The sequence below is a fragment of the Narcine bancroftii genome, chromosome 11 (assembly GCF_036971445.1).
Source record: "Narcine bancroftii isolate sNarBan1 chromosome 11, sNarBan1.hap1, whole genome shotgun sequence".
Classification (NCBI taxonomy): Eukaryota; Metazoa; Chordata; class Chondrichthyes; order Torpediniformes; family Narcinidae; genus Narcine; species Narcine bancroftii.
Window position 1 is genome coordinate 92,905,044 of NC_091479.1, and position 27,764 is coordinate 92,932,807.

General features: G+C 40.6%; 1 protein-coding gene across 1 annotated transcript; it reads right to left on the minus strand.

The window, feature by feature from the left end:
• Positions 1-26,176, minus strand: LOC138746145 (ras association domain-containing protein 9-like). The gene is made up of 2 exons (XM_069904050.1): positions 26,063-26,176; positions 1-5,570 (listed from the first exon to the last, which is right to left on the minus strand). Exons 1-2 carry the CDS (start codon positions 26,128-26,130, stop codon positions 4,325-4,327), a joined length of 1,314 nt encoding a protein of 437 aa, XP_069760151.1. The 5' UTR covers positions 26,131-26,176; the 3' UTR covers positions 1-4,324.
• Between the last annotated feature and the right edge of the window lie 1,588 nt (positions 26,177-27,764).

Here is a 27,764-nt window from a genome sequence, read left to right on the forward strand (position 1 = left end):
TTATTAGTGAAAATAGTTGCATTTATTTATCCAAATTAGCTTTATTCAGCAGGTAAAATCATTCCTTGAGAAAAAAAATAGCTTAACAAGTTAATCACAAAGGTAAAGGAAACATTGAATAAAATGACACAACATATACAAAACAAAACTTCTACAACAAAGTTGTATATAATCACAATTAGCTTCTTCAGAGAAAATGAAAGGGCAAATATAAAAGATCTCCGAGTTATTTGCTCAGCAAGTTATGACCTTTTCAATTCATTGGCCAAGTATTGGCACAGAATTCATTGCAAGATATTTGCTATTCCTTGATGCACATAATACATCTGGGACATGCCATGGACATGCTTACTGGGATAACTAAATTGCTGCAGTTAAAGTTATTGCCTAATATTTTGAGCTTACCACAGAAGTATTAACTTTATGGTAAAGTAACTACTGGACTTTTCAATAAATTCTCCCAATGCTTTGCTTGGAATGCTGATTCACTGAATATTCTTTTGATTACACATTTCAGATTTCAATGAACATTAGTTATAAATAATACATTACCATAATTGAAGTTAGTTGGTTTACTGAAGTTTGAGCTTGCTCTTTCTAATATTGTCTTTTTTTTTTCAGTTGAACAAATAAAACACCACTTCTCAATATACAAGGTATTTTCCATTCTTTTGAAAGCATTATGACTGTATGGAAGAACATGGGGAATGAGGAATGAGCGCAAGCTATAGTTTGTATAGGAAGTGGAAATTGTTGCAAAGGCTTACAATTCATTGTCCTCCAATAATTGTCCTCAGGCAGAGTGAGACAGTTGGTCTTGGAGGGCATTACAGAGTCAATTCTTTTACTAGATAAGGTCAAGCAATTTTCTTCTCTGAGGATATTGGTGAATCTGGTGAGATTTCATGGAAATCTGACATTACTTTTAGTTAAGATTCACTTCTTTGAATTTAACTATCCTAACTGCCATGGTGGGATTTGAATTCAAATCCAATAATTTAGTCTCTGGATATTTATACTCAAGGCTACCACGCTCCATAAAATGAGAAAATAATTTACCTCTTCTCTGATAGTATGTCAATTGTGTGTGAACAGAAATAATGAATTTTCTGCACCTTTGAGGATGTTCCTTTTATCTCCTTACATTTGCAAGATACAAGAAGTAATCCACATTGGAAAGTAATGATGTGTAATTTGTTTCAGAGTTTAAAGTGTGTGCAATTGCTTTGAATTTCATTTCCAATTATTCTACATTAGACCAAGTGAAGTTATGTTGGTATACAACTGTGGGGGAACTTAACAATTCATTATTATGCAGCAATGAAAATCAACAGCATCCTTTGAAGAACACTTACAATAATTCAGTATTCTATGTCTGGCTTTTAGCTTTTTACAATAAAGTACATACTTTATTTTCCAAACCAAGATGGAACTGACTGCAGGGATATCAAAATATTTTAAGAAAATTGTCATCTGCTTCTAACCAAGCACAGATACTTTAATCTCAATTCTAACATAATCTGCATATAGGGCGACAGTGTAAGATGACCGCTCTAGGGCAGTAATGTCACCATAGACAGTTTCACGGGCGTTGTATTTGGAAGTGAGGAAATATTAACAAAGACCAAGCACCAATAACACTGAATGAATAAGATGACCTGATTAATGTTGATCTTAAAAATTCTAGATTCCAAAAATGTATGAAAGATAGTAAAATAAGATCTTCCTCTCTCTGAGATACATGTTGATCATTCAATTCTGAATGTAATAAATTCCAGCAGTTATGGGTGCCATAACACATTGTAAAAATAAGTTTACAAGGCTCTTACCTGCTGTTGACAGCCCTGCTAAGAAATAATACTTCGAAGTTAACAATCTATGAGTAGGATAATATGCATTCACCTGAATTATCATTCCCTGGTACATTTCAACAAATTAATGCGTTTTATTCCAGTTTGGATCCTCCCTAACACCAAGTACAATGGGTAGATTCACATTCAGAAGGATTTAACTAGTGATTGAATTCTCTTGAGATGAAGATTAAATAACCTTCTTCACTGAAAGAAGAATATGTATGAGAAATAAGGGGAAATAGAAGTAATGCTGAATAGGTATCTTCGAGATGCATTTGTATCAGGTGTCTTTGATGTGACCCAATTGGAACTCATGGGAAAATTTGGTAGTAAGAGTTGAGCATTCATTGCCGAGCCATTGAACATTTCTTTCTGAATTCAACTCAAAGAAAGCAGGTTCTAATCCTGACAATTCAAAACCATTTTGTTCCTGTTCTAGTGACATTTAATGCAAATCTGAAGATGACAATTTTAAATCAATATTTTTTTTATTGGTTATAAATAGTCCTTGATAAATACTTCAAAAAATATTTGCAGCTTGAGCACTAATGTAAATTGATTTTTTAACTCTATAACTCATGATATTGTAGCCTATATTTGCCATGAGAGAAGATCATCCAGTTCTCATTTTGCAAATGTCCTTTCTTGTTAACTTTATTTCAATCAATCTCAAGACATTGTTATTCATTGTTTGCACACTGCTAACAACATGTCTGAATACTTAGATTATGCAACTCATAGCCCACTTCTGTTCTTTGCATATCTAGATTACATATCCCATGAACTTATCTTGGGCATAAGCATGAAGGGAAGTGCATAGAAAAATGGTGTACAGTTCAGAGCCCGTAATGATGCCATTTTTGCAATATGACTTGCCCCTCCCTAAAAGAAATACAGACGACTTGATCTGCATTGTCAATCTTTTATATATTACGCAAAGGTGCTATTTTTTTGACAATCTTGTAAATTACAGACAAATTAGATCCCCAATGCCTTTACACTTTGTTCTTTAATAAAATCACCACTGTATTACATCTATTTGTTTTAATCCCATTTACTACAATTGGAACTTCAATCTACTTACGCTTTGTCAATAATCTTCATTTGCACAATACACTATTGGATCCCAGTAATTGTTTGTCTAACTTTTTTTTAAAGCCAATATCCCTAGTTATGTTGGGTATAGAAAGAATAAATGCAAGTAGGCTTTGCCTATTAAGGTTATGAGAGATTCAAACCAGAGAACATGGGTTAGGGGTGAAAGGGGAGAAGTTTAGGTGGAATATTAGGGAGAATTTCTTCACACAGGCAATAGTGGGAGTATGGAACAAGCTGCCAACTGAAGTGGTGGATGTAGGCTCATTTTTAACATTTTAAGAAAAAAAATGGACAGGCACATGGATGCGAGGGGTCTGGAAGGATATGGACTGGGTGCAGGTCAGTGGCACTAGGCAGAAATAATAGTTTGGCACAGACTAGAAGGGCTGAAGGGTCTGTAATGTTCTTCTGGTTCTAAATTCTCTACTGTGTGAGCATTAACCCGGATGCACCAGCCTCTGTTGTCCTGTCATTTATATCCCCCTTGCCATTGTATCAAGACCATAAAAGAAAGCCCTGACAAACAGCTTCCAGTCTACATTATGATAGTCTAGAGTCCAGACCTTGAGCTGGACTGGAATAGACAAGGACTTTTTTCCCTAGAGCACAGGAGGCTGAAGGGTGACCTCATAGAGCTGTATAAAATCATGTGGGGCAGAAAAGGTAAATGGTCACAGCTCTCCCCCCCACCCCCCCCCATCTCCCAGAATAGGGGAGGGCCTAGGTTTAAGGGAACAGCAGAACGATCTAGTAGGGGGGGGGGGGAATGTTTTCCACAGATAGGAAATGAAGTGCCAGAGGAGGGGCAAGCACAGCAGGTAGGGGCAAGCACAGCAGGTAGGGGCAAGCACAGCAGGTAGGGGCAAGCACAGCAGGTAGGGGCAAGCACAGCAGGTAGGGGCAAGCACTGCAGGTAGGGGCAAGCACTGCAGGTAGGGACAAGCACTGCAGGTAGGGACAAGCACTGCAGGTAGGGGCAAGCACTGCAGGTAGGGGCAAGCACTGCAGGTAGGGGCAAGCACTGCAGGTAGGGGAAAGCACTGCAGGTAGGGGCAAGCACGGCAGGTAAGAGATAACTGGAAAGGAAGGGTCACAGGGCTATGGGGCAAGTGGAGCTCAGCGGAGCAAGTTGGTCGACGTGGACGAGTTGCGCGAAGGGTCTGTTTCCGTGGGAAACCATTCTGGCTCATCAGAACCCACACGGACAGCTCCCGAAGCGACCCGTCTGCCTACATCTAAAGCAAGACAGTATAATGGTGCTTTGAGGCAAAGTGACAAGAGGGTTACATTTCTCGGTGCTTCGAAACATTCACGCCGAATATGGAAGGGGATGCAATAGTATCTGATACTAAGAGCAGACTCTCGTGAACAAACTACAGGTAACCCGTGGAAGCGGGAACGACCTCAGCACACGGCGGGTCAGAGTCCTGGCTGTGCGTGGAACTTATCCCCGTGTCCGAGTCCGTGTCGTTCACGTCAGGAGGGCAGGGAGGTTCCGAGCTGCTCTTGGGTCGAGCCTGGCCGCACTCGGTGGCGTCCACGCGTGGCCCGGGGACATCCTCGTCCTCCGCGTCTCCCGCGAGGTGCAGAGCCTGCAACTGTTCCATCAAGCGCTCGCCTTCTGCCGCTTGGTGGCCGAGAGCCAGTTCCTCGCGTCTCACTTTCTCCTGCACCTCCGCCAGCTCTTGGTGGAGTTGGAGGGCAATGCGCATAGCAGCGTCCAATTCCCTCTCCACTCTCCGGGACTGGGTCTCGTCTGGGCTGGAGCCGGGGCCACGCTGCTGCCCCTTTCCCTGGTCGGCCCCGCACAGTCTCGCCAGCTCCGCCTCGATCTCCGCTGACAGTTCCCTGATGGTCTCCCCGTGCTGCTCGATTGGCTTCTGCAGCTGCCAGGTCGCGTCCCTCTTGCTGCAATGGTCTTGGAGCGCAGCCCTCGCCTCTTCCTGCCGCTGCCCTCCGCCCTCCAGCAGATAGGTCTCCTGCACGTAGTTCTCTCCCTCCTTCTGGATCCGTTCCAGGTGCGTCCACGACTCGTACTGGTCAATCTCGGCGTCCAGCTCGCTCATCCTCTGCAGTTGCTGGCGGATGGTGTGGTCCTGGGAGATGATCAAATGCACCAAGGTCTCAATTCCCTCCCTGCCCTCCTTCAACTTTTTCATCTTGGCCAGTTTCCTGAAGGCTTTGCGGACCATCCTCTTCTGCTTGTCGGCCGGCAGGCTGTTGATGTACTTGGCCGGGCTCACTTGCCGCTGCCCTCCTGCGTTCTGGATCACCTTGGCTTCGGCGCTCCTCAGCCCCGGCACGGCCAGCGAAGCGCCCACCTTGACCAAGACGAAGTGCACGTTGGGCTGCTCCTCTCCCCAGGCCGCCCAGAGCCGCAGCAACTTGGTGGGGCGAGGAAGGAGCCTCTCGAAGCCTCGCCACTTCTCCACGATGCAGTAGTCCCGGGCCGGTGCGTGGAGCAGCGTGGTGGCGCCGGCGTGGGCCAGGTGGTCCTCCACCAACGCTCTCACGACCTGGCCGCAGCTGGTGCGTCTGGTCAGCCCGCACACCAGCTTCTCCTCCTGGCACACCCACACCGCGATCTCCGCGCCCTCCGGGGACCCCATGGAGTCAGACCTGCAATGAGGAGGAGACGAGCTGTCAGCACGCTGGAATCCCTCAAAACGCACACATCCAAAAGTTGGCCCGAGTTAAATTGCAACGATCACGGGGTCGAAACTGGCCAATTCCCGTCTCTCAATTCTCTTTGAAACTCCTGCCTCTCAGTAATTTGTAAATAACGATACACAATGACATCAGATACAATCCCATCGCCAATTCACCATCCAACAGCTTCAATGGCCCACCCATTTATCCCAGGCTGAAAACGCCTCTGACATTTCTTTTCCCACCTCCCCGAATGATGAACGAGAATCGGGTTCTCGAAGTAAAACGTCGCTTCGGATCCTTTTGTCGTTAATGGGTCTTTTTTTTTTTGGCTTCGCGCAACTTGGTGGCGTCTCCTCAACCGAGTTAACTTGCGGCGAGTTGGTCCTCGCATATTTCGGCACTTCTCGGAATAATAAAAGCAGGAGAATAAAAAGTAATCGCTCTCTTCTCGATGTGGAGTCGCGATTTTTATTTAAAAGAAAGCGGAGACGGAAAGTTGCCGACAGAAAAAGTTACTGTCCTTGTTCTAAACTTTCTTTCTGTATGACAGGGGTTACCCTTTTTCACCATCTGTAACAAAGTATACAATATTTTTTAATTAGACTTTATGAGCTACTGATTTTATTCTGCTGCGATGGAACAGCACACAGCTGTAGGAATGCAGTTCCACAGGTTTGATTTGAACATTGATATTTAGCCTTGACAAGCCATCCATTGCAGAGAGAAGCTTCAAAACTGAACAGCATCCAACCACTTGCACATAAAAAAGTTTATCCACAGCCAGCTTACTTTATTCTGCTATTATAATGTTTGTCCATTCAAACAGTACTTAATACCAATTGTAATTTTAGAAGCAAGGTATCCATTATTGCTAGTTCTTCCCAAAAATTTAAACCTGAACAAGATTTGTGTCAATAATATTTTATTAACTTTGGGTTCAAGCTGGCTAATTATTTACACATTTTAAAAATATTTGACTGAAATGTAATATAATGATACTTGTTAGAATATGAGATCAAAGCATATTATTTAATAGATTATTAATTTGTGATATTGAACCTTCCAGAATATCCGGTAAATTTAGTTGGTTAATTACAAAGCAACTCATTTCTAATTTAAAAAAAAATTAATCATACAGCATGATAACACACCCTTTTGGCTCACCAGTTACACCAATTGATCTGTCACCCCGTACATTTCAATCAGTGGGAGAAAACCCGAGCTCCCGGGGAAAACCCATGCGGACCAGGGGAGAATGCACAAACTCCTTACAGACAGCACAGGATTTGAACCCAATTCAGCTGAAAGTGACTTTATTTGGTCAGTTATTGAACTTGCTTTGATATACCATTCATAATTTTTGAGTTAGAGTGCAGGAGATCTTTGGATCTCCAGAAATCGTTTTAAAAGAGATAAATGCATCTAATATAACCACTTACAGCACAGAACAGGCCAGTTCGGCCCTACTAGTCCATGCCGAAACAAATCCCCACCCTCCTAGTCCCACTGACCAGCACCCGGTCCATACCCCTCCAGTCCTCTCCTATCCATGTAACTATCTAGTCTTTCCTTAAATATAACCAATGATCCTGTCTCGACCACGTCTGTCGGAAGCTCATTCCACATCCCCACAGATACGCTAAGTGCTATGCTAACTGAGTCACCCCAAAATATTTTTTTAAAGTGCAATGACATATTTAAAAATATATCTTCCTAACTTAAGATTATAAACTTTGATTTGTTGTGATGAATGCAATACCTTTTAAAACACAATGTTTAAATTCCAGGTAAATTATGCTTTCATTTGAGATTTCACTGCATAGATTTAAAAGCATTATTTTTAACTAAAAATAGACGTTATTCACAATCAATTATTCACAAAAAACATTCCAAGTATTTTCACATCCATAATGTCAGTTTTATCTATACATTCCCATCAATGGACATTGTTATATTTGTTCTCTAAATACACCAGTACACCACCACTGTGGCACCTTACCATTTCTCCCGCCTCTGTTGGTTTTTTTTAATATTTTTTTAAATTTTTCACACTGTGAACCATATCAACCAAAATACATACAAACATTTCCCTCTTAAATATACACAGTGGCATTTTCTCCCCTTTTTTCCCCCTACCTTCCCTCCCTCCTTCCTACCCCCCTCCTAAACCAATAAACATTCAACATATACAATACAATAAAACCATTAAACAATGCCATAACACAATGAAAATAAAAAAGAAAATGGTGTCATCTACTTTTACACACTGGATCAAGTCATTTTGTCTTCTTATCATTTTAAGGGGTAGAGGTCCAAGGCAAGCCCTCTCGGTTATGTTCCATGTACGGTTCCCAAATTTGTTCGAATACTATGACTTTATTTTTTAAATTATATGTTATTTTTTCCAATGGGATACATTTATTCATTTCCATGTACCATTGCTGTACTTTCAGGCTTTCTTCTGATTTCCAAGTTGACAATATACATTTTTTTGCTCCAGCAAAGGCTATCATAATAAATCATTTTTGGACTTCATCCAGTTTGAGGCCTAATTCTTTACTTCTTATATTACTTAGAAGAAAGATCTCTAGATTATTTTTGGTATGTTGTTTTTTGTGATTTTATTTAATACATGATTTAGATCTTCCCAAAACTTTTTCACTTTCTCACATGCCCAACTGCCTCTGTTGGTTGAGGGGTTTGTTACATCTGTCTTGACTTTGGCAATATATTGCAAGGCATTTACACTGTGCTCATTGAGGGTTGTGATTTTAATCCCCATTATGGTTCACAGGAGACCACAGTTCACAACCCTTACAGATCAGTTAGCGTTAACCATCCTGAGCCCAAACACTATTGTTTAGAAAGGGGATTATTATTTATGAACGTATTGAATCTAATTAATTAATTATTAAGGAGAAATTCACTCTAAGAATGTTCAAACACCCGCAACTGAGAGTTTTTTTTCCACAATTGGGATTAAATGCAACTCTGATTTTGATGCACCACAAACCTTCAAAATAACCTCTCCACTGAGGACATTAAAACAATGGATTCTTAGAAAATGAGAGAACCAGATTATTGTTTGAATGGACCCATAAATAAAAATGACATTTTGCAAATGTGCTGCAATAATTAACCTGAGTTTCTGAGAAGGATTGATAATGTTGAAGGAAATTGGATGTAGATTTTCAAATTGATTCATTTAGATAATGTTTACAGCGCAACAAAAGGAGTAAGTTAAGGAAAAGATTGTTTTTTGTTTCAGATGATGTTTCTACCATTTACATCTGAAGGGAAGAGAAAATTCCCAAGGCATTATTTGCAAATAGTGTCTGCAACTGTCTGCTTTGTTGTGACTCTTATATATCCTTCACGTGGTAATAGGGTAACACAGCCCAAGATGAGATTCATAGTAAGGCAATTGAAATGCCGCAGAACACGAAAGTGAGCAGACACTGTCAGAACACAGAAATGCTGGAGGAATTCAAGCCATTTCACAGTGTTCATAGAAGGTAAAGATATATTACCGACATTTCAGGCCTGAGCCCTCCATACCGTTGAGAGTGAGATGCCTTCCCATTTTAAGGTTCTTGGCTGCATGGGTGGACCTCATAGAAGGAGGGTAGAAGGAACAGAGCCAGGGGTAGGCCATCCAGTTCTTGAAACCTGCTCCCATTTAGTTCTTGCGTGATTTTTTGTTCTTTTTACATATGTGCTTTTGGGTCTATTTGATTGAGAGGAATGTAGTCACAGAGAAGACCCGAACACCCCTACGTTTAGAGTGGGAAACATTCTGTTAGTTCAGGTAGGCTATTTGAGATGATGGAAACTTGTGAATTAAGAAGCACAGACAATAAAAGTACCAGCAGAATTCAGTTCAGTGTCGAGAAGTTTTTTTTTTAAAAGAACTTTTGTCTTTGGAATTGATTACTAAAGCATGCAGGAAGCATAGATTTCCTACCAGCCTTCAAAATGAGTTAATGAGAAGAGTATATTTCATGCTGGTAATGTAAGATGCAGAGTTGCTGAGAAAAGTACAGTAGTAAAGAGTCTAGGAACATGTTGTTGGCTTAACATAAATGTTTTTAAGAGCTTCATAACCTGAATAGGAGGTTTTTTTTCTCTCTAGACACTGCCTCTCCAGGGAAATCTCAAGCTTGGGTGGGAGACAAGTTGGAATGTCCTGTTCATAGTTGAACCACTTCTGTTTCCACCCTTTTTATACTTCCTGTGAGGAAACGCTTCAATTATGTTCTGACGTCAATTGCAATTTGAAATTTAACGGCTTTTACACCTCTAACCTTAGTTTGGAACAAAACCACGTCAAATTTCAAATGATGCATTTACCTCTTCTAAAATTATCCTGGTGACCCAAGGATCTCCTGCATTAGAACTCATAAGGTAAAGGATTTAAAGTGAATGGTGTATCAAAACATGTTCAACACAGACCAAATAAGGCAACTTCTGCTGTGAAGCTGGGGAGGCTCAGTTCCTGGATAGGATGAATTAAAAAAAAATGGGATTTAACTCATTAGATTAAGCTGCTGAATGATTGTCTTCCAAACATTTATATCCCTTCTCCATCACAAAATGAGTACTGTGTACAGTTTTGGTCACCAAATTATAGGAAAGATATAAACAAAATAGAGAGAGTGCAGAGAAGGTTCACGAGAATGTTGACAGGATTTCAGGGTCTGAGTTACAGGGAAAGGTTGTGCAGACTGGGGCTTTTTTCTCTGGAGCGTAGAAGATTGAGAGGGGACTTGATCGAGGTGTTTAAGATTTTAAAAGGGACAGACAGAGTAAATGTGGATAGGCTTTTTCAATTAAGAAAGGGGGAGATTCAAACTAGAGGGCATGGTTTAAGATTGAAGGGGGAAAATTATAAGGGGAACATGAGGGGAAATTTCTTTACGCAGAGGGTGGTGGGGAAGTGGAATGAGCTTCCGGCAGACGTGGTCAAGGTGGGATCATTGGTTACATTTAAGGAAAGACTGGATCGTTACATGGATAGGAGGGGACTAGAGGAGTATGGACCAGGTGCTGGTCAGTGGGACTAGGAGGGTGGGGATTTGCTACAGCATAGTAGGGCCGAACTGGCCTGTTCTGTGCTGTAAGTGGTTATATGGTTATATGGTTATACATGCATTTTTAAAATATGCAGCCATACAGCATGGAAACAGGCCTTTTGGCTTATTGCAGGGGGTTACCAAACTCTGGCTCCAGGACCAAGTTGCCCATTTTTAAGTGGTCCAGGGTGAATTTTAAAAGCAAAATGCAACATGGGGCATAAGAACATAGTCTTTAACAATGAATTGCACTGAATGTACAGTGCACCTCTTAGTTTCAACACCAGATGTTGTTGCCATATTGAATACCTACTAGACCGACTGTTGCAATGTTACTCATCAATGAAAATGTTTACCTCAGTTAAACAAAAAAAAAATGTTTACCTCAATTGGTTAAATGGGGCCAAACTGAAAATACAGAAAATAGCAAGGGATTTGCAGAAAATTTCAGGCATGGTGGGAAAATAATTCTTTTTCACTGAAGTCAAGAGGAAGTTCATTTGTTTGATTTGCAAGGAATCTGTTAACTTTAATAGCCTATCTACAGATTTACTCATGGCATCATAATCATTAAGGTGGACACTTGGACCATGAACTGTATTCACTGAGAGTTGTGGAGGAATGTTGGAGACTATCTTATCCCTTTCTTGATCTTTTCTCCTGTTTTTATTTTGCACCCAGCTTTTTATTTTATATTGCTTCTTAATTGAGAGTTATAATGAGTTTTATTGTATTTATTTAAGTTAAATGCAAGAGCAGGAGGTACAGAAATGCCTATTGTAATATGTGAGAACACCAATAAACTACAGTAATGTCAACTGCTAAACTGTTCAGTAGTGTAGTACATTTACTTTGAAAGAAAATGAATTTTTGATGACACAGGACTTTTCTAGTCTAAATGCACCATTTTTCATCCCGTTTAACTGGTTGAAAACTGCTGGTCTTAAAATTGTTTGGTCCATGACTCCTAATTTTTTTTTAATGTATGTGACCCACAACCAAAAGATTTGGCCACCCCCAACCTATTGGGTCCATACTGACTATTAACGAACACTTACAGTGACTTTTCATCAATGCTCATTTCTTTATTCTGCCCAGATACCACCACTTCTGGTGTACATAGAGGCCGTTAACCTACCAACATGAAAGAACATCTCAAAGAAACCCACAGGGTCACGAGGAAAACATGCAAATTCCTTGCAAACAGCACCCGAAATTGAACCAAGCCATCTGTCATGCTGAGGTTGCACCCCTATAGCTGGGACACCATGCCAATCACTCATCTCACTGTGACACTACAAAAAGCCTTTTCTCACATTTTTAAAACAAACTTTCCATGTGACTGTAAAAATTACGAGCTCGTTAGGAATAAGCGATGTCATGGAAGGAAAAGTTGGGAAAGTAGGAGAATACTAGGCCTCTAACTTCATTTTCCAGCCAGACTTCCTGGTGACTGCCAATTCCAGCCAAATACTCCCTTTACAATTTGCATCCCTGGGAGACTACGCACCAAAGAAATCTCTTGGTGCCCACCGCCAGTGGGCTGATCTCGCCCCAAACCGTGCATCTTGGCACCTCACAGTTCGGTGGGCAGCAACCTCCTTTGAAGAAGAGCCCACCTCACTGACAAAAGGCAAAGGAGGAAAAACCCAACACCCAACCCAATTTTGCCCTGCAACCGTGTCTGCCTGTCCCGCATCGGACTTGTCTGCCACAAACGAGCCTGCAGCAGACATGGACATACCCCTCCATAAATCTTCGTCCGCGAAGTCAAGCCAAAGAAGAAGATATTAATAATGGAGCTAACAGAATATTGTTATTACAGTGCCAACAACCCTGGTTCAAACCTGCCGCTGTCCGTCAGGTGTTCCTCACACATTTGTAAAGGCGTTTGGGGTCGGTAGGTTAATTGACATATTTTATTGAATCGGTTTCCACCGCCCGCAGGGGCAGCAAATTCTATATTATTATAACATGACATTGAAGAACTACTCCTCACCTTACCTTCAGAGTTTGCTTGGTGAACGCTTCCCTTCTTGACGTAATATCATTGGAAGTAATCTTCTTCTCAGGTCAATTTGTGTTGAGCTCAACCATATTATTTCCAATCTCTTTCTTCAAATGTGAAGCCGTGTGAACATTTTACGAGTCTGCCTTTTGCACAACTTTTTTGTCTCTTTTTGTATCTAAATTTCCATTTCTGTTCATCCAGTTTTACTGCTATTGTTTCATCCGAGACCTTCATTCTCATACGTCACGTCAACCTCTTCCCTGCAGGTTACTATTATGTCTTCTCCTTTGGCTTGGCTTTGCCGACGAAGATTTATGGAGGGGGTAAAAGTCCACGTCAGCTGCAGGCTCGTTTGTGGCTGACAAGTCCGACGCAGGACAGGCAGGCACGGTTGCAGGGGAAAATTGGTGGGTTGGGGTTGGGTTTTGGGTTTTTCCTCCTTTGCCTTTTGTCAATGAGGTGGGCTCTTCTTCGAAGGAGGTTGCTGCCTGCCGAACTGTGAGGCGCCAAGATGCACGGTTTGAGGCGATATCAGCCCACTGGCGGTGGTCAATGTGGCAGGCACCAAGAGATTTCTTTAAGCAGTCCTTGTACCTCTTCTTTGGTGCACCTCTGTCACGGTGGCCAGTGGAGAGCTCGCCATAGAACATGACCTTGGGAAGGCGATGGTCCTCCATTCTGGAGATGTGACCACCCAGCGCAGCTGGATCTTCAGCAGCGTGGACTCGATGCTGTCGGCCTCTGCCATCTCGAGTACTTCGATGCTAGGGATGAAGTCGCTCCAATGAATTTTGAGGATGGAGCGGAGACCTAAATCGCTGACCTAAATCACACTTCTTTCCTTTTGTTATTCCCCTTTAGCCACGAGTCCAGCTGGGAGCTACTGATGAAAAGTGAAATGTTGCAGTTGCTGATAAGGCAACTAAAAAAAGGACTTCAGAAAGGTATTCTGGGGAGACTGAGGTCTTCGAGCTGGGGTTGATTTCTGTCACTTGAGAAGCAGGATAGAAATGAATTTGGTGGGGCTAGAAGTTAGAACTGGGTGTGTTAGAATTGGCTAGAAACAACAATGGCAGAAAGGGTAGGATGTAGTGCCCCACAGCTGTGTCAGGAGCTGGCAGGGAATGACTGCCAGACTGGAGAAAGCAGAGAATGCGGGAACATTTAGCAATCATAATAGGTGGAGCCAAAATGAAGCAAGCATATTCCTTGATTTATGTGTGCTGAAGCCACTAGAGAGGAACAAAGGCATTTTACAGGAAAATAAACTAAGCAACGCCCAGCTCAACAATTGAAGGCTCAGCTAACAAAGGATCCAGCCTTGCTCATATAAAAAAATTCTCAGGCTTACAACACTGTATACATAACCCTTCTGCTTGTAGCTGACTTGCTAGCTAATTTTAGCATTTGCTTATTTATGTCTATTTTAAAACCATAGAGTATTATATGCTGTTACCAAAGGAAGAATTAAATGCATTGATGATCTATACACTCTAAATCAGGTGGCAAAATGCTTTATAAACGTTTCATCCACTTTCCTGGTGGCTAGTATTAAAATATTAACGGAGCATATTTCAACTAATTTGCTATATACTTTTATTTAATTTAAGGAAATAATCAAATGGCTCAGAAACTGATATAAAAGAAGATGGGGGTACTAATGAAAGATAAGCTATATGAAATAGTTATCTTATATCTCTTTCCAGATGCTGCCTGTCCTGCCAAACATTTCTGTTTTTATTTCAAATATCCAACATCTGCACTATTTTGCTTGAAGCAAATGTTACATTTTACTTGCACGGCAATATTGAAGGAATGTAGAACCTTGCACGCACTGTTAAATTTGTCAAGTCCCAGAGAGATGGTTATAATAGCTCAAGCCTATATGTGTTGAAAAATCCCACTGAAAAAAATTATTATTTTGGGTTTCTTCAGTGCTGCCCATAGGCACTAATTCCAAATAAAGATTACATATCATTTATTCAAAAAAAAGATTGAAGCATTATTCCTCCCATTCAACTCTAGTCATCGTCAGTGGCACTCACACCTAATCTTCCCTCACTTATCTGAGAGTCAGTAATGGGAAAGAAGGTGGATGGACAAGCTACCAAATGGATACACGACCAGCAAGGTCAACCTGTGTATTATATTTATATCCATACAGTACTGAAATCGGATTATCCAAAATCTTTTGGAGCCAGAAGTGATGTCTGTTCGGCTCCAAATTTGTTTTCTCCCAAATAATTGAGTATTTCAGAAAAATTTAGAAGCCGAAATGACATCATCTCGCTTCAGATTTTCTTTTTTTGTATAAACGAGTATATCTGAAACAATCAGAAATCTTCAGTTATCCATTCCCCCCCCCCCCCTTCCCCACTCTAGCTGAACTGACGTCACGGGTTGAAAAAAGTTTGGAATTTTAGAAAAATCCCCAAGTAGAATTTCAGGTTTTTGGTGATGGCTTTATCTTATTTTGCTCAGGTTTTTGGGTGAGAATTAAACATTATTTCATGCTTTAAAAGCTTTCCCTTGTTTGTTGTTGTTTAAAGACTGTAATGTGATTTGCTGTTGCTACTGGGCTGTTTTTTTTTAAATGACCAGTTATCAGAAAATATAATTTATCTGAAATAGGCCCATTCTCGACCATTTTGGATGATCAGAGTTGTATTGTAATTGGAAACTTTTGCACTTACCGCCCTACAGCTTATTAGGTAGCATACTTCAGTTAGGTCAATGAGCTAGCATGCTTCAGCAAAGGTTTGGGGTTATGTGTTATCAATATATATATAGCCTTTAAAACGTCACCTTGCTTTGGTGAAATAAAACATAGATTAGATCTGTGGGAGCGGTCAGATGGCCATGAGTGTGATTTGCTGAGTTTCTCCAGCATTTTTGTGTAAACTACAATTGCAGTATCTGCAGATTTTCTTGTTTGACTCCTTGGGCCATGTATATAGATGTTGCCTGGTTATTAAAACGCCCCTGATAATAAAGACATAACAGAATGTCAGTATTTTTGTGCATTAAGGTTACCTGGTATGGATGGTATTTTTTTTTAAAGTATTTCAATTTGTAAGAATGATGAAAAAGGCTTACAGCATTTTAAATTTAGAAATACAGCTTGGTAACAGGTCCTACTGGCCCATGAGCTGGTGTTGCACCAATATATCAATTAATCTACAAACCCCTTATGTTTTTGAAAGGTGGGAGGAAACGTTAACCTACACAGACAAACATATAAACTCCTTACAGCCAGCCCTGGCTTTGAACCCAGGTCGAACCCAGCTGTCATCGGGTTAGGCTAACCACAACACCAGGTTTGGATGTCAATGACCACTGTACTCAAAGACTTCATGTACAGAAATACAGAGGCTACACTGCAAGATGCAAACCATGGCAAAGGTGGTATGCTTTGGATCTTGGGCTGTTCCATTACACCTCCACGCTTTGATCTTGTCATCACTCTAATACAGGTTGATCTTGGTCTAATCTGTCCACAAGACCATTTTCCAGTAATCTGCAGACTCTTTTAAATACTTCTTGCCAAACTGTAATCTGGCCATCCTTTCTGTGGCTAACTAGTAGAGTGTAGCCTCTGTATTTCTGTTCATGAATTCTTCTGCCTTCAGTAGAAATTGGCATATCAACACTTGGCTCCTGAAGAGTGTTTCTCCTCTGTCGGACAAACACTACATTTTCTTTATTATGATGAGAATTCTTCTGTCATCAGGAGTGGACGTCTTCCAGTGGAGGTCCCTTCTTCTTAATAATGTTCCCAAGTGTTAATTTCAGTAATCCTAAGAGTTGGGTGATGTCTTTTACTGTTTTATTCTTGTTTTTCAGCCTCATTATTTGACTTTTCCTTGGCAAAACTCTGGTCCTCATGCAGAAAAATAGTAACTACAGGCTCCAAAAGTGATTAGAAGCTTCATAACAAGCCTAACCCCTTATACCTGCATCAATGAAGCAATTAAATATACCTGAGTACTCACAAATATCTGTGAAGCTAAATGTCCCAAACATTATGGTGCCCTGAAATGAGGAGACTATGTATATAAGGTGCTGTAATGTCGGCATGGTCAAACCAAAATGTATACAAATAACGATGAATAAAATCTGGAATGTCCACTTTAATTACATGTGAATTGTTTGATTACAAATTTAAAATTGTGAAACCCAGGGGCAAATAAAGGCTAAAAAGTGTCTTTACTTCAAAATTGTGGCAGACACTGTATATTATTACTCCCCATATCAAAATAAGCAAGTTTTAATTTATTACTCCCCATATCAAAATAAGCAAGTTTTAATTTAAACAAACAATTTCATGTCAGTTGGTTTTCTCAATTAAATGCCCCAACCAAAAATAATGGGGGTTAAGGGGTAATGTGTTCCAGTAGAAAGATAAATTAAACAAATCTAAGGAATTATGTTCAGGAATTGGGAGGGTTGGATAAAAAAAGAAACAATAACTAAATGAAGGGTACTAAGAACTGAAAACAGCCTTCAGTAAAGATTAAAGATGTAGGAAACCTTAGAAGGGCAAAGAGAGAGCACAAGATAGAAAGGGTGGGCAAGTTGAAGGAGAATTCCAAAGCATTTTAGATTAATATTAAGGGCACGAATGTAACCAGGGATTTTCTTTCCAAAATCCATTTAAACACCAAAATGGCCATCTGTGTTGCTGGAAGACATGGGTGCATTCTTTAACAGATAATTCTCATTTGCAGAAGGACATTGCAATTGAAGAATTCAGGAGGGAGATTTTGATCCTCTGGAAGAAATGACCTTTGAAAGTGAATAAGAATTAATGTCCTCATGGATCTAAAGGTGGATAAAGGTGAACGACAAACTGAATAGCCAAATTATGTCACTTTTTTCTCCGAAAAAAGGGGTGGGAACATGACACCCATTGACCAGAAGACACTCCTCTAACAGGTAACACTTACCATTTTTCGAATTTGCAAAGTGGTCAAGGCTGGGGAGTTGGTTGTTTATTCTGTGCTGCTGAGAATGAGAATCTCCTGGCTTTCTGTCAGTGGATGACATTTGCTGGTGGCAATCAGGATTCGTCTGGATTTATTTGTGAATCTGAACCATTGGGGCTTTGGAGTGAAACGGTACGAGGGCACTAAATTGCAAGGTTGTTTCCAAAGAAGAGCAGCAGCAATCAATTATTTAATTATCTGTCAACTCGCCAGTTGTTGGTTATTTTCTAATATCAGGATAGGGTTATACTTTTATTTCAGTATAATGCTCAAGCAGGAAGAGATGAAAAGTTAAAAAAAAATGCAGATGCAGGAAATTTGAAATTAAAACAGAAAGTGGCAGGATGGTCAGAGAGCCTATGTGGAGAGAGAGACCCTGAAATACTGCCTAGGTTATTGGAGTAGACCCAAATCAATGAGAAACAGTTCCAAATGATCAGGTTTATAATTGCTATTCTTCATACCTTCATAATCATGTTCTTTAGAGTTAATTTGGGTTTTTGTTGATTGTGAAATCCTTGAAGGTTAGATACAACCTTCTTGTCAATAAATCATATTTCTAGCTTTTCTGTCATTACCTTATTCTCTTATTATTTTCATCTGTTGAAATCAGACCCAGAAATAATTGAATCGTTTATTCCATCACACATTGCCCTGCCCATGCAGGAGCCACCACTTTTTTCTGGTTATTTGGAAGGCGTTTTCCTTCTAATTTAAGCACCTATTAACATTACTGCTGTTATCGATAATAAAACCACCAGCAATTCCCCAATACTGTACAAGTTTGAGGCCCCAGAAAGAGCTTTAAAAGAGAACTAAGGGATAGGGACACACACACCAGAGTAAGTTGTGGAATCAGATACAATAACTATGGTTAAGAGGTATTTGAACTGACACAAAGGATAGAAGGATAGAGTCATATTATGAACGATTGTATTTCGTGCAGATGGTCAGCAGTAGCATGGTGGGCCAAATGGGCAGTTTCTGCGTTAAGCAACTCTATGAAAAACACCCCTTTTTGTTTGATCCGATCTGGATTTAAAAAAAATATATAACCACTTCTGTTCCTTTCACTGGTTGGCTCCAAGATCCATCTTGCCATTCATAAATTAAGGAAATGTTCCATCTCCCGGCTGGAAGAGGAGGAACGAAAACCTATGTTTTAGCAATATTTATAGGTCAGTCGTACTTTCCTCGCCACAGTATTTCCAGGCCCAACCAATCCAGCATGATTAATATTAAATCAAAACTGACAGATGCGAGTCCCCCAGCATAACTATCAGAAAATTATAGCATCAAAATATTTGCACTTGGTCACATGGTCTTGTGTGCTGACCAAAGGAGGATTCACTGATAGATTGGATGGCCATCACTAAAGACAGAAACTCCGCAAGCAACAGATCTGAAAATCTGGCTAATTAAAAGCACCAGCAACACAGGAAAATGTGTTTTTTTTTCAATAAAGTGTCCATGCCTATTAGTAGGAAGGCTCTCTTCTTAAACATGCTTTATCTCAGTTGCAGAAATAGTTCAATTACCAAGTTACCAGCCTTTCCTTTCAATTGTTCGGCTGTCGTTCAAGAAACAGATATAAATAATGATTCCAAGCAACTTAAAAGCCAGCTATATCACACCAAATGTCTTTCCATCTTCATGCTCATCAAGCATCCAAAAGTTCATTTGAAAGTGAAATTCTTTCTCATATTTATTTCAAACGACATCTAATGACATAGAAGGTGGCCATTTGCCCCCTTAAGACAATACCTCTCTCAGTACATTCAACGTGTCCATTCTCAATTTATTTCCATGTAACTTATTTTCTCTCTCAACTCTTCGCACGATTCTCCTTCCCGTCACCGATGAGAGACAATTGACAATAGAAAATTAATATTTCATAACATGCCTTTTAACAGTGGGAAGAAAACCACAAGAGAAGCAGAGAGAATGAGCAAACACCACACAAACACCATATGGGGTCAGAATTGAATCTGAGTTGCTACAGCTGTGCAGAAGCATTAAACTACTTTGCCACTGGGCTGCTCTGCTGTGGTTAAGATGAAAGCAAGGAGGAAATTTGGCTATCAATTCAAATCCTGGATGCACATCCAATCCATTACAAATAAACAATTGAAATCCAGTAACACTACCCTTTATTGTTCAGTACTGAACATTGACACTTCAAATTGATTACAGATTTTGGTATTTGGACAACTATAGAACAAATATCATTCCCCAAAAACAAATAGAAGTCTTTGAATCTACTGTTCAACCATTTGATTTTCTTTCTCACATTTAAAAGCCCAGCTCCATAGGACCACATGTCAAGTCAGAAACTGCTTGGGTTAACAGGCAGCAAAGTTAACGCTGGAGCAAATTCTTCAAGCTGCCACTCTTTTAAGACAACTTCTTAAGATTGATGCTTATGGTCTCACTACTTGAAGTAATGTAGTAATGAATAGAATGCTTACAGTTAAGACTTTTAAACCTGTTTGAACAGGTAAGAAAATCTTGATTTTCCCTGTTTTCTAAATTAGATTAGGGCATTAAAAAAAATTGGAGCTGAAAGAAGTGCACGAAGTGGAATCCAGTTATCCTAATGCAGAATCCAAAATGTTTGACAAAGTGAAATAATGCTGCCAGAAATGCCCAATATTTCAAGCCACCACTAGATGCAAAGAATGTGATGAACATTTCTGACAGAATTATGAAAGATATCCATTCTGTAGACAGGTTTGCCCTTGCTAGAGAACTGGAAAAAAACACAAAAGTGTGGAGAAACTCAGTAAATCACAGGATCCCCAGAAAGCAAATGGCATTTGATGTTTCAGACTGGAGCCCTTCATCACGAATAATATAATCCAGCGTTGTTCATGGACACTACTTTATGACCACTATCCAGGCCTTTTCAGTACCTGTACTGTCTTTTTATAAAACTTTGATTCTTTTTTGCATCTTTTAGACAGTAAAAAATATTAATTTCCAAGCATACCTGTTCTTTCCATTCTGAATGTTATTACAAGAATGAATAGCAATTTATACAGTTACAAGTCACAAATACACGGTTTGCCTAAAAGTACAAATTCACTGTTTGAACTTTAACTAGACCACCATTTTCAAACTTTGCTCTGTGCAGAAAGTACATAGGATCAGAAATAAAAAGAGAAAAGGCAGCCTGAAATTTATGGCTATCAGTTCTGGGGCATGGACAGATAAGTAGTGATCAATTTACAAGGAGCATGCCCATTATTATGATTCCAAAAGTCATCAATACTTTCATTAGGCACAGTTATCCATTTAATTCCACAGAAATACTTAGCCCCACAATAATCAGGACTCTGGATGTTAGACCTGTGTGCTATTATCTTTCCAAAATACAAACTGGGTTGCTTTAGGGAGTCCACGAATCTTAGTTCCTGGAATCAAGGAAGAATGTAGCACACAATGAATCAATTTGCTCTGTATGAGTGAGGGGGTCATGTTAATCCCACTTTCCAGGTCAAAGTCTCTGAGCTTATCTGGTGCCCATAGAGTTATCCAAGCACTTATTGTGTAATTTGACCATGACCATCCTTTCATGTATTCTCTTCCTGATCCCCATTAATCTTTTTTAAAGATTTCTCATAATTTATACTGCAATTTCTACCTTAAGTCCTATGATAAATGTCCCTCTTTCTGAAAGGAAATGTGACTTTCCCCCTATGTGCACCCATGGCTTTTGGTGAAAAGCATCACCATTAAATTCACCATCAGTCTGCTTTGTTTTAATGAAAATGGCCCCCAGTCTTGCGAATCCTTCTCATAGAATGTCTAGAAAGCTTTGTAGGATGACCACATTCAGTTACAAAATGTTATCCAGGGCTCCCAGTCATAAGAACATAAAAAGTAGGTATAAGAGGAAGCTATCTGACACGTTGAGCCTACTCCACCATTCAAAGAGATCATGGCTGATCTGATGATAGGCTCATCTCCACCTACATGCCTTTTCCCCATATCCCTTAATTTCCCTACTATGTAAAAATCTATCCAACCTTGTCTTATTTTTTTTACTGAGGTAGCTTCATTCCATAGATTCACCACCCTCTGGGAAAAACAGTTCCTCCTCCGCTCTATCCTAAATCTACTACCCTGAATCTTGAGGCTATGTTCCCTAGTTCTAGTCTCCCCCACCAATGAAAACAATTTTCCTACCTCTATCTTATCCTTTCACTTCACCTTTTCATCCCAATCATACTCTGACCTGACTTCAGCAAAAAAAAAAATCAACACAAGCTCAAGGCTGAGATTTCTTTCAACAACTTAGCCTACTGCAACCCTTAAGACTCATCACTAGTCTTAACAATTTAAATTCAGTAGATTTCCAGAGTGAATCAGAAGTGACTTGCTTCTCCTCCATAGATGTTATCTGTCATGCTGAGGTAGCCAGCATTCTCTTCATTGTCTAGCATTTGTTTCTCTCTGCCCATTCTCATTAATTTCCCTTATTTAGGTCTTTCAATCATTTGTGCTCCAATGGCACCACCAACATGAGTAATTTAATTTCTCCAGGTTAGCATAGTCATTCCCTTGGTTCACTACATTCCTCCTTTTCACTGCAACTCCTTTGATTTCTAACATTTCCAAATTCACATGAGAGATTATCAACCTGAAACATTTAAATCGGATTCTTCCTCCACAATGCAGTCTGACGTATTGAATATATCCAGCATTTTCTGTTTTATTTCACATTTCCAGCATCTGCAATTTTTTTTGCATTGAATTGTGTGAATTTGCCACTAATAGGGGTGGTCAGAATTCTATCTGTGGCCTAATGCCTAATCAATGTTTTATGCACCTTCTTCATGACCTCTCTGCTCTGATAATTCTATTCCTCACCCAACGAAAGAAAATGGGACATTCAGAACAGGGAAAGCTGAGAGGCAGCACAACTGAGCTGTTAGTAGAGGTAGTTGTTACCTCACAAATATAGCGACCCAGGTTCAATCCTTAAATCTGGTGCTGTCTTTGTGGAGTTTGCATGATACCCTTAGGTTTGTATGAGTTTCTTCCTGTGCTCCAATTTACTCCCATAACCTAAAGATGTGCAATCTAATAGATTAATCACCCTCTATAAGATGCATCTGGTGTATAGGTATGTGGTGGAAGTTGATGAAACTGTGGCGGGACTGAAACAAGATTAAGGTAATCATGAATTTCAAGTACGCATTGAAGCAAAAAGCCTGATTCCATTCTATGGTTCGATGAAGCTATTAATCTCCTGGGACACCCTTTTTACCTACCATACAATTTTCAGAGATATGTGGTCAGGTATACTCCACGATACCTTTGTTCCACCACTCTTCTCATTTGCCCCTCCTAATTGAATGAATTTACTTCCTCGCATTGATTTCCATTGGCCATTTATATGCCACCTGATGTTCCCAGATACTAGTGCAGCAGTGAAAAAATATTGTTAGCTGTATAGATGGTGCATGTTTCATTAATTCATTAATTGACATCAGAAAGGAGATTTGTATTGGCAAATGTTAGCCTGCTCTGTTGACCAGGCCATTAGTTTAAATGAGAAATATTTAACAAGAGGCTGCTTAACAGGTCTGTGCATGTTTTTTTTTCAGGTCTTAGCTTAGTTTCCTGGCATTAATAAAGTCAACACATTGATATATTTCTAGCCTATCAGGTATACAACATCTTATCTGGTTTTTCATGGTTACTACATTGTAGGTTTTTCTTATTTGCATTAGCTTCCTAAACAATAGACTGGGAAGATGGACCAAAGAATGGTAAATGGAATTTAACTCTACAATGTAGCACCTTGGTGAGTTAAATCAGGGTGAGACAATGTTAGGGCCCCAGAGAGTGTTATAACTGAGAGAGACCCCAGAGTACAGGTACATAGTTCCCTGAAAGTAGCAGCTGAAGATGGAGAAGGTGGTAATGGGCATGCTTGCCTTCATTGGGTATAAAGGTTATTTATTAAGAACAAAAGTCAGAAAATTATGATTATAACTTTGCAAATTGTTGGGGAGACCATATGTGAAGTACTATGTGCAGGTCTGCTTACATTGCAAAGGGTGCAACAAAGATTTTCCAAGACGTTTCCAGGACTAAAGAGCAGTACAGAGAAGGGTTGGAAAAACTCTGCAGGCCATGCACCATCTGTCAAAAGCAGTCAATGTTTGGGGCCTGAGCACTTCTGAAGAAGTGCCGAAAATCTGGCAGATGCATGAATAAGAAGGTGCGAGGGGAAGGAGAAAGAAGAGGCTAGCAAGTAATAGGTGGATACAGGTGGAGGGTGGGGGGGGGGGGTGAACAAAATAGTTCAGAGGTAATGGGGAGGAAGAGGCAGAGGGCTGAGAAAGAGAGTTCTCTGAAAGGAGAAGGAAAGAAAGAGGCTGGGGAGCTGGAGGGAGGGAGTCAGAGGGGATGAGAGACCGGGAGAAAGGATTAACAGAAGTTGCAGAAGTTGATATTGACGCTGTCTGGTTGGAAATGGCAAAATCTTTGCTCTTGCAGTGGACAGAGCAAAGGTGCTCAACAAAATGATGCCCATGATCTGCATCTAGTCACCCCAATGGGGTCACGGGATGCAGAAAGTGACCCCCCTACAGATCCACAGGTGTAATGTTGCTTCCCTTGTTGTGGGAGGAGGGTGGAGGTTTAGATAAGTGTAGATTTCTTCCAGTCAAAGGGGGGGGGGGGGCGATTTGTATGGGAAGAGCTGAATGGATACTAGAGTAAGGGAGAGAGTGACCCTTCTGGAAAGGGGAGAGGGAGTTATGTTTGAATGTAGGTGGCAGAAATTGCAGAGAACAAATTTCCATGGATGTTGCATGACCAACTGAGTTTCTCCACTTTCATACGCTGAACCAGACCTGGTGTCTGAAGATTTCTTGTTTATCTCGAAGACTGGAGAGATTGACCTAGAGAGAGACTAAATCTTCTGTTCCTGTAGCACAGGAAGCTGAAGGATGAATGATCTTTCTTACCATAGTAGAACTAGAACTAACTGTAGAATTAGAGGGCAGAGTTTTACAGTGAAAGGGGAATCTTTGAAGACCTGAAGAGCAATATTTTTTTTTATTGAGAGGATTGTCTAGATCTGGAACAAGCCATCAGAGAAGTTATAGAAGGAGGTACAGTTATTCAACAGGAATTTGCACAGATATATGGATAGGATGTCAAAATAGTATATGGACCAAATCCAAGCACAAAGGACCAGCTCAGAATGCCGACTTGGTCAGTGTGGAGGAGTTGGACTGTGCTGCATGACTGTATGATTCATTCGAAGGACACCACGGTCACTTCAGAAAGTCGCACACTTTTCTGTGTCGGTTGCCTTGGTGGGTCGGTCCGCACCTGTCACTTTGTAAGGAGGCACATGATCACCCTAAAATGGCAAAGGGACTTCCAAGATGTTGGTCTCAATCAATGGATATTAAGGAGAGAGAAAAGATTGGAATGGATTAAGTTGGATACAGAAACAAACAGGGTAAGGGTAGATTAGAAAAAAAAAATGACAAATGTTAAAAATGCACCAAGAGTCCAGGACAACCATTGTTTTTTTTAATTTTTTTTCACATTATGAACCATACTAACCAAAATACACACAAACATTTCCCTCTTGAATACAGTGTCATTTTCTCCCCTCTTTCCCCCTCCCTTCCCTCCCTCCTTCACCCCCCCCTCCCCAATGTTCAACCTATTGGATACATTAAACAAGGTCATCACCCAAGGAAAATACATGGAACACAACAGAGAAGTCCTACCGCGGATCTCCACCGCCTAAAATGACAGAAGGAGAAGAAGAGGAAATGATCTGACCCAGTGTGTAAAAGTAGACAACCATTGTTATTGGCAGTGAGATTCCACAATTGAATTGGTGAGGCCAACTTCTTTTTGGCACCAGCTGCATGGGAGTAATGCGCTCAGTTTGTTACCAAGGGCACAAATGCAACAATTTCGAGCCTTTGGCTTGGCCACGACTCCAACGGCGAAGCTTCGCCTTGCCCATAGATTTAAGCCCCTGCCCACAGCACCTCGCGAAACATTTGCAATGCAGACGCCAAGAACCGTGGGTGGATCTTACGAGTGTGTTTTTAAAAAAAAGCCATTCATCAGGCGTGTTTCTACACATAACCTGCATTGCCACTACGCTAATAATTCTGGCCACCCTTCGCCTTGATATTTCACATTCCAACTATTGGCAATGACATCCCACACCCTGTGACAAGCCTAAAGACGGGGTTCCTTAAAATCCCCACCGACTGAAACGGGATTACCCTTCATTAAAAAACAAATTTTAAACTTCTTCGGTCGAGTTGGCCAACCCAGTGTGTTTGACCCTGCCCTGTAGGACATCACATTGGGCTGTTCCCCAAGTTCAGGTCGCCTTACCTTGCGGCTTCCCACGGACTCCAGTAACAACTTCCAGCGGCGAGCCTTCGACTTCTGTCACCCCACATTCCCGGAGAGCCACCTTCAAATAAGGAATTCCATTCCACTGATGGTTGACTCATTAATTGTGACCCTCTGAATGCCGGAGATGCCGAGAGAGAGAGAGCGGTTTCGCACCATCCCACGCCTGAAAACCTCCCACCTGCTTCGGTTACAAAGGAAAGTCCAGAAACTTTTTCAGTTCAAAACAAACATGTATGAATTTTGGCTGGGATCGTCAACTTTCACATTGCAATCCGATTGAAAGCGTGTGTTTCGCTGGAATACAAGGATAATATTTACAAATCACAGACCCATGCAATCGAAAGGTCACCTTTAATGCATTAGATATGGAGGGGTTTTTTAAAAACTTTTTTATTGTTTAATTTCTAAGCGAGATTTACTTTTTTTCCCTCATTGGTTCACTATGAAAGTCTGTGCTTGCATCTGTTTGTTGTTGGTTACTAGAACGATGGGAATGTTTGGCAACCGTGACACCAGATCTCCTGGAAGTGACCTCTGCTGGAAGGTGCTGGTGGTTGGACAGGGGCAATGGACAAACCTGCGGGTAGAGTGGGAGTACTGGTTTCCACATGCAGTGTTGAGGCAGAGGGGATTCTATCAATTTTACTCAGGACGATATTGGGATAGACCATATTTACAAACTAACTTACAGGGAGGGGGAGAGAGACATTCTTTCTATGCTTGCCCACACCATCGGTATATGCAGAGAACAGATGTGGAGAGGGAAGAAGAGTTTGGAATTTATTCCCCAAATATAATTGTATTATATAAAGCAAACAATTGTCATAAGCTAGTACAAAGACAACACTGGAGAACTCAGCAGGTTAAACAATTTACATTATGTCGCAAAGCTTTAGCAAAGCTAAAGCTAAAGATACAGATCTAACGTTTTAGGCTTGGCCAAATAAAGGATGGTGAAAACAAAAAAAAAACTGGATGCTTGGATTTGGAATAAAAGCCAAGACGGAGGAAGAACTTGGCAGGTCAAGCAGCATCTGTGGAGGGAAAAGCCTGATGTAAATCTTGACCCTAAATTGACCTACACCAGGGCTTCCCATCCTGGGGCACATCTATCCCCAGTGGTACATTTGCATTTTTCAGGGGATACATTGGGTCTGAGAGAATAACAACTACGGTACAATACATGGTGTTGTAATCTGCAGTCAGATTGCACAATGTCGTGGTTTTTTTAATCCTTAATTTTTAGGGGTACACGGGAACCTATAAAAATGCCCAAGGGGTACAGAGGAACAGAAAGGTTGTGAATCCCTGACCTACACCCTTTTGAGTCCACACATGCTGCTTCACCTGTTGAGGTTGACCAAACATTTTTTGTTTTGCAGATGCCAAGAGGAAACTTGCCTTTGGGCCTGGATGTGGAATAAACTAACATTGGCTAATGTATATCAGGTTCAATGGATGTATGACATGCAAGTGAAGGTTCAAGCTTTCTGTTCTGCTCAGGTAAAGATGATAAACCATTGACCAAGTCAAATCGTTATGAATCGCGCATAATGTGCTATAATAGAAAATGAAGCAGACAGTGTTTAATTTTAAAATTTAAAACTCTTAAACTATAGTCTTAACTTTTAAATTATCCTTAACACTAAATCCATTCCCAGCTGTGCATGTATCTAGT